This window comes from Ixodes scapularis, unplaced genomic scaffold (genome assembly GCF_016920785.2).
Source record: "Ixodes scapularis isolate PalLabHiFi unplaced genomic scaffold, ASM1692078v2 PGA_scaffold10__122_contigs__length_95168666, whole genome shotgun sequence".
Taxonomy (NCBI): Eukaryota; Metazoa; Arthropoda; class Arachnida; order Ixodida; family Ixodidae; genus Ixodes; species Ixodes scapularis.
In genome coordinates this window covers 18,653,235-18,660,424 of record NW_024609836.1, presented here as the reverse complement: position 1 = coordinate 18,660,424, position 7,190 = coordinate 18,653,235, and the positions used below count along the sequence as shown (strand labels likewise).

The following is a 7,190-nucleotide window of genomic DNA, read 5'->3' as shown; positions in this document are numbered from 1 at the left end:
CTTTATTAGCGCTCTGTTAGCGCTACAGAAGCGCTCTGTTAGCGCTACAGAAGCGCTTTGTTAGCGCTCTCACGCTCCTTGTGCCGTGCCTGCTGCTGCGGAACAGCGCGTGCACGGCGATTCTTTTGTTGTTGTTTTTCGTTTGGCATTGAAAGAAGAGGAAGTAAAACAGACGCTCTCCAAGCAAAGGGTCGGGCAGGCGATCCAGATTCATGGACTCTGAGCGACTAATTGATTGCGTACGACCTCATCGATTTCTATTCGACATGCGTGACCCTGGTTTCAAAGACACGCAGTTAAAAATACTCGCATTCGAAAGAGCTCTGTGTCTCGGTCCCTCAGCCTGGGAACAAGGTTCGCTGGGTACCCGTGGGTATCTCGGTGGCGAAAGATTTCGCGCACGCAGAAGGCTCTTCTGGGCGTTAAGCCGTCCCCACAGATATGCACTAATCGCGTATTTAAGTGCATTTGTCGCAATTCTATTTCAGCATCCCACATGTCCGCCATGGTGCTGCTGATGCACACCCAACCACAGGAACCGGTACCACAGTGCAGGCGCTAATCCGCAGCACTGCGGTACAAGAAGCGCTACTGAAGCGCTAACAAGGCGCTACTGGAGCGCTAACAAGGTGCTACAGAAGTGCTAATCGCGCGCTATGTTAGAACTAAGTCACGCGCTAGGAAGCGCCACATGTGCGCTCCTTGGAGCGCTCGCGTAGCGCTTACTTAGCGCTCCGCTGTATGTGTGAACAGGCCTTAAGAGAGCACTTCTATAACACCCACAGAGTCGTTTCGGAACACCTGGGCATAACCTGTAGGAATTGTGGATGCGTTCCGAATTTGGAAAAATGGGCTGCAATAGGAAGAAGTCGGGACCCGCTGACCAGAGAGATAATGAAAGCTCAAAAGATAGCACTTCTCGCTGACAAGTGTGTTAGTGTCCAGCCTTAACGCTGTCTTAAAAAGAGCTCGAATTTTTATCCTGATAATTGTGGTGAGGAGCGAGAAGCATATTTAGAAGTGTTTCCTGTATTCGTGCTATTGTGCTGGTCATGGGGATCGCGAGAGTCAACCCAATGACGAGAACAAGGAATTAACAGAATACAAAACGAGTTGTAAGTCAGCGCGTGTGTTTGTCCATTTGTGTGTCAGTGTGTGTGATTGATATTGCACTATTAACCTTAGAATAGGAATCACCTACTTGCCCAAGTTTCCATTCTAAAAAATCCCGTTTTTTTTGCTATGCACAGGGTGTAAAATGGCAAAAACAGTCTGGCTGACATCTGTGAGTAGCAGTGCTGACCAGACGGTTTCTAACGTTTTACTCCCTGTACATAAAAGCAGATTTTTAATTTGAAATGTTTCTTAAAATTTAGACGTAAAATTTGAGTATGATAAATGCACCACCTAAAGAAACCTTCAAGAAAATTTCGATCGCCTCAGTTTCTCGTTTCATTGGTAAAAAAAATTTTAAGGCCAAAAAGCGATTATAAAAAGTGCCCTGTCTGAAGCCAGCCCTGTTGAGGTGAAAGCAACTTTGCTGCTTGCCAACTGTTGGGCAGCTGGCGTTTCTAAAAGGCCGCAAAAGCTCTGGTTTCAAACGAGTTTCCTTTTTTGACGCCATTATACGCCAGTGTGCACAAGCAGCCTGCTCACACCACGTGTGGGCACTGCGCGTGCGCAAAAACCGGATTGGTGAAACGTCTGCGCATGCACCGACAGCAGCGCCATCGCAGCAGCATGTCAGAATCGCGCGTTGACAGGGGAGACCTTCAACAACACTTGGGCATCACGTGAGCTTCGAGCGCGCAGCCAAAGCACCTTGGAAGGTAACGAGCTTGAGTTCGAGGCACGTCCTCATTCTGTCAGTGACGCAAGCCTCAAAACCGACGCAGTTTTCCAAATTTCAGAAAAATCGTCGCAGCAAGTTGATGCTGTTGGAACTTTTTATTTCATACCTACATAAAGGCCACTATTGAGAACCCACAGCAATCTAATAGAACATGCAATGCTGTCGCTCAGTAATAACTACTCCATGCGTATGTTTATCGAGAACACATCTTATAGGTCACTTTTGAAACAAAAAGAACAAAAAGCATATATATTTTCTCCTCATAAAGAGAGATGGGGTTCTGTGAGACTGAATGCCTCTAACAATGTGGTTCTAGGATAATTCCGATGTAAATATGCCTTTCCAAGATTGCTGAGACTTTGTCTGTTGTGACTAGATCGGGGTCAAAATAAGGCACACTTCCTGTAGCTCTAATGAACAATCCTTCCAAGTGAAATTTGTACCCACTTAATCGTCGGGTGATCGAGCGAGCAATAAATAATACAGGGATGCACTGCTATGCTTTTCTGGCTCAGCGAAACAATATATCCACCAACTGCTCTCATCAGATTATTGACTTTGGATCAAAGGAGAAAACAAAAGCAACGCATCAGAAGTCGAGCCAAGCTTTCAACAAAATCTATGAAAGGGAGATACCATAGAATGCCTAAAAAACGAGGGAGCGTATTTGTAATGCCGCTCTCTAGAGCACACACGCTACAAAAATAATTTAGAACAATGATATCTCGATCTGCACAATGAAAATACTAAGAAAAGTCCCAGCTAAAAAGCTGGTACAACGTAAATGCATTGAGGGGGGTTCCAAAAGCAGACACCAGTCACCAAAACTCAAAACCTCAAGCCAGATAGCTGCCAGCACTGGGATGAGGTACTCTCAAGGACATTGAATTAGAAGTAGAAAAATACTATTTGCTGAATGTTCAAGAATGATACGATCACAATGCATTGGCCAGCGTGGCCTACCAATATCTGAGGCTATCAGAGGAACTTTTGAAGAAGTAAGCATTTAGGGGGAGTTCGTACAAAACATGTTTTCTTGCTTTCATTCCCCGTTTGAGACACTGTTTAGAAGACAGACATAGAGAGTAGATAAAAATATAAAAAGATGGAACTTCAACTAAGTGGTATAATGTACACACAAAAAAAATCCTCAATGAACAACTAGAACAAAATGCAACAAAACAAAAACACAGACTCCAAGAGCAGATGAACTTTAGCTGTATAAACACAAATATCTGCATGCAATGATTGTGTTATGGTACCAAGAGTCACAAGCTTGGACATTTACTTGCCAGGCTAATAGGAGCAAAATATAGTGCCAATAAACAAAACCCATCCTTCCAACAAAGCCTTGAAGTGCCATTGACTACAAACACCAATCCGAGGCAATCAATGACAATTTTCCTCAGTGCTTTTACCATACTGTATAGTGTTCTTGCCTTCTGCATGAGATATACTTTGGGATACTCACTCAATAAGCCTTACAACTTAGATAGAGGCCAGGTTTGCACTCTACCAACTCTCCTAGATACCAACAATATGCTTCAGAAACTCTCTGGATTCTAGAAATTTTATGCATTGAGGCAGTAAACTTCTTTAAATGGCAGTTGTCCAGGATTGAAACCATGATTAAAGTCGAGCATTGCGAGATGAACAAGAGTGGCAAGATGTGCAAATATAGTAAAGACACCTCCCCACCTTTAAGTGGACAAGAAAAACACCATAGTGGCCGACAACATTACCAAAAGTGGCAAACGTTTCGTTGCAGAATGCTCAGTCAATCTATCCCAAATTTTTGAAGACCTCCAGAGGAACAGCCCTCTGGGGTTCAAGGAGGTGAGAAAACTGCTGTAGGGCACAGAATTCCTCATATGATTTCTCATGAGATGCTCTGATTGGGAAGGCAGAGAATAACGAAAAATTCACTTGGGAGAAGAAACACCGATTGTTTGAGGTGAGCCATGAAAGCAATATTGAGCTTCTGAAGCCACCATTAAAGAACCTGAAGAGGACCACAAAAATCTGTCTTGTATCGATAAAGAACAAGCAGTAAAACAAACCAAAGGTGAAACTCAACATAACTTAACATTGTGATGGAATTTTACGAATGTCCACCAAACCAAGCGAGCCTTTTTAGACATGAACACTGGCACGAAACACAACAAAAAATACTGAGTTAGAAACCCAGCTTCCATAAAAAATGAATTTGGCCCCTATTCCAAGAAAACAAAACACCTCTGCCAGTGCGACTGCACATTTATCACCCTTCCACAGGTCAATGCTGCAAGCGCATTCATGCCTGGTGCAACAATTCTAAGCTTGTACTCTTGCAAGACTCCTCAGCTTACATGAGGAAAACCTCGTGTATGCTGCATGCTTTGCGCTAATGGACGGGCCTCCTGTTACACACACCAAACTGCTGCCCCTCTAGGTAACTGCAAGTTGCACCAATCATGCTGCATTTTGCGAGGCTTCCTCTACACTCGCCAAACCAAAAGCGCTTCTCATCAGTGCCTGCAAAAGGAAGCGACCACTTTGTAAACTGGGTCATGCCTTCCGAGCCATCCATGTTGTGGCCGCCGCATGCTTGCACACAGAGCCACACACTCCACCGACAGTGGTGCAGTAGAAAAGATAAACATCAAGCAAAACAAAACAGAAGTAAAAAAAAAGGCTAAGCCTACGACACAATCTGCTCCTCGAAAACAGAAATGGCAGTGAAACCGTCGTGGCGTGGCCACCCTCTCCACCGGCACTCTGTGGCAATGTCTCTGGAGCGCGGAGGTTGTGGTGCAGGCGTGGCAAAGAGAACTGTGAGGTCCGATGCAAGATGAAACGAAACTCCTTCGCACTCCTCTCAGAATGGACCTCGTATTCTTGCCTTGCGTCACACTCCCAGATCACACTGGCGGTGGTCCTTGGGTGTATCTGTAGCAGATGAGGCAGGGGAGAGTTAGTAAAAAGTTAAATGCAAAGGATAATTCAACAAATTCAACAGCAGTGAGAAAACTAACAACAAACAGTTGAATTGTCCATTTGGAAGCTGACACCATAGACATTCCAGCACAAAAAAAGTCGGCTTTCATGCATCGTATGCTAACAAAAAATGCATTTGTTACTTCTTTAATGCACTGAAGATACCGTATTTACTCGAGTAATAGCCGCACTATTTATGAACAAGGCCCTCGCGTCTACTTTCCAGCAAAGCACATATAAAGCCAATCATCACGTTGCACATAAATAACATAGCGAATAACTAGATCGAGAACACGAGTCTCCATACAAATGCAATCTTTACAGATGGTATCTTTGAGCGAAGGCATTATCTCTGTCCTGTAAACCGCTGAAATCATGCTGTCGATCACAGTGATTGGCAATCCGCATGGTCCGCGGAAAAGCGAATCCTCAGGTTTTCTTCATAAACAATGCGGCTATTACTCGGGTAAATACGGTAAAACGTTTGGATCCAACAATGCAGCCTCTCCTAGGTCCTTAGCGTAAAGTTCCACATGCTCAAAACATTTAAGCCCAAAACAACTGTTGACCTACTATTACTACTACTACTACTACTACTACTACTAATAATAATATCCTTTATTTTCCAACAAAGCAATACAATGTTGATGGAGTCAATGAAGGAAAAAAAAGCTCTTAAAATCAACTTGACTTTAGTTCATTTCAGCTTTAGTCCATATGTAGCCGATGCTTCAAGCTAATGGAGCCAATTAATAAGCATCAAAAGTGCAAGAAGGTGAAACAAATTAGCACCAAGCCCCTTCAGACCCCTATGATCCCGTCCCTGTATCCTATGTGGGAAAGTAGAAGCACTTTATCTTAGACGGCTGTTAGCAAAGAAGGATCTTAATGCACCAGTATCATGTTCCAAGGCTAGCAGAGCAGGTAGGCTTCACAAAACGCCCATAAAACCTACATGCAAATGCTTTTGTCACTATTGTGTTCCATATACCCTTTACCCTTGATCATCTTGACTTCTCACCATGACACTGATTTCCAGCAGGGTCATTTCATGCCGAGGGAGACGTGGCAATTTTTTCATGCATGGGATATGCATGAAAAAATTATTTCAAATACAGATGCCTTTGAACTAAAAAAAAAAAAAAATTTTTTTTGTAAAAAAGTTAATTTTATTTTTGCTGATATCATGCCCTAAATTTACATAGTAAAAAAATGGTCATGTACATCAAGAATTTATGTGGGCACCTAATTACTGATTAATATGCCGTATCTTATACCAAAGTACAACAATGTGTCGCTTGTTCATGACGCTCGATCGTGACAACACTCTAACAGAAATCAACTGATGAAACACATTCTACATTAAAACTGTACGGCTAAGCAAGAAGGCTCCCGACTCGCGGCGGCCACGCACCTGAGCTGGGGGCCGAAGGAGGCGTGGAAGTTGTTGAGCAGGTCGCAGCAGTGGGGCTCCATGAGACAGGCCACGCAGTACATGAGTAAAAGGGCCACCTGGACGGGCAGCGCCGCCTTGAGCACGCGCCACAGGCGGCGGCTGCCACTCGAGCCGCCTGGAGGGAGCTTCTCCTCCTCTTCCGCTGCCGGAACGTCCCGCCCTCTGCCGGGGGCCCTGGTCACTCCTCCAGTCATCTCGCTGGAAGCCATAGTATGTCGGACTGTTTTTGAGCCGTCCACAGAAGGTTCCCGACAAGGCAGTTAGGCATGCCCAGATCTTCGTGGACACACGAGGGAAGGGTCGTCAGAGAAAAACATTGCCGATAAAAAAGTGAACGAGTGTGTGAGCGTGAGCAAAAAGACAGAATAAAGATTTTTACATTTCTTCTTTTTAGTTAGAATGACATCTTTAGTGACACTCTTACACTTCATGTCCACATTTGAAGTTTGGCTTCTCATATAGTGTAAATAATGTTTTGAGGAACATATATATTTTTTAAGTTGCCATCATGCAATGCACATACACTAAATTGTCCTATTTGCATAATTTTGATGTTCACATTTGCTTTGTTCTATAACAGATAGGCTGTGCACTGCATTTAGCTTATGGCAGCTGTGTTTTGAAGTAAATTCCTAAATCTAATTGTGCAGTGTCTTCCTCGAATAGGCTGCAATCGTGGGGAGAATGTTCCCCAAGAAACAAAATAATTAAGGCAAGGAACAAAGCCCCACCATTTTTTTCTCAGTAATATCTCTGCTAACAACTTTCATTAGGTAATTAGAACTGTCCCAAGTAGTATATAATTTAATCAAAACCCGCACTCACCCGCATTGTCCAGCAACGGCCGAATCAAGCATTTGGCTTCCAAGTGATACAGACTGCAAGAGGAACAAGCAAAAAAGAATA

At 43.8% G+C, this 7,190-nt stretch overlaps 1 protein-coding gene across 1 annotated transcript in view; it reads right to left on the bottom strand.

Annotated features, from left to right (window-relative positions):
• Positions 1–1,932: 1,932 nt before the first annotated feature.
• Positions 1,933–7,190, bottom strand: part of LOC8042354 — a 484,035-nt gene continuing 478,777 nt past the window's right edge. The window contains exons 21-23 of the mRNA XM_042287475.1: positions 7,110–7,162; positions 6,243–6,482; positions 1,933–4,780 (exon numbers count right to left, since the gene is read on the bottom strand). Coding sequence (XP_042143409.1) covers positions 4,753–4,780; positions 6,243–6,482; positions 7,110–7,162 — 321 coding nt within the window. The 3' untranslated portion in view covers positions 1,933–4,752. The remainder of the gene's footprint in view (positions 4,781–6,242; positions 6,483–7,109; positions 7,163–7,190) is intronic.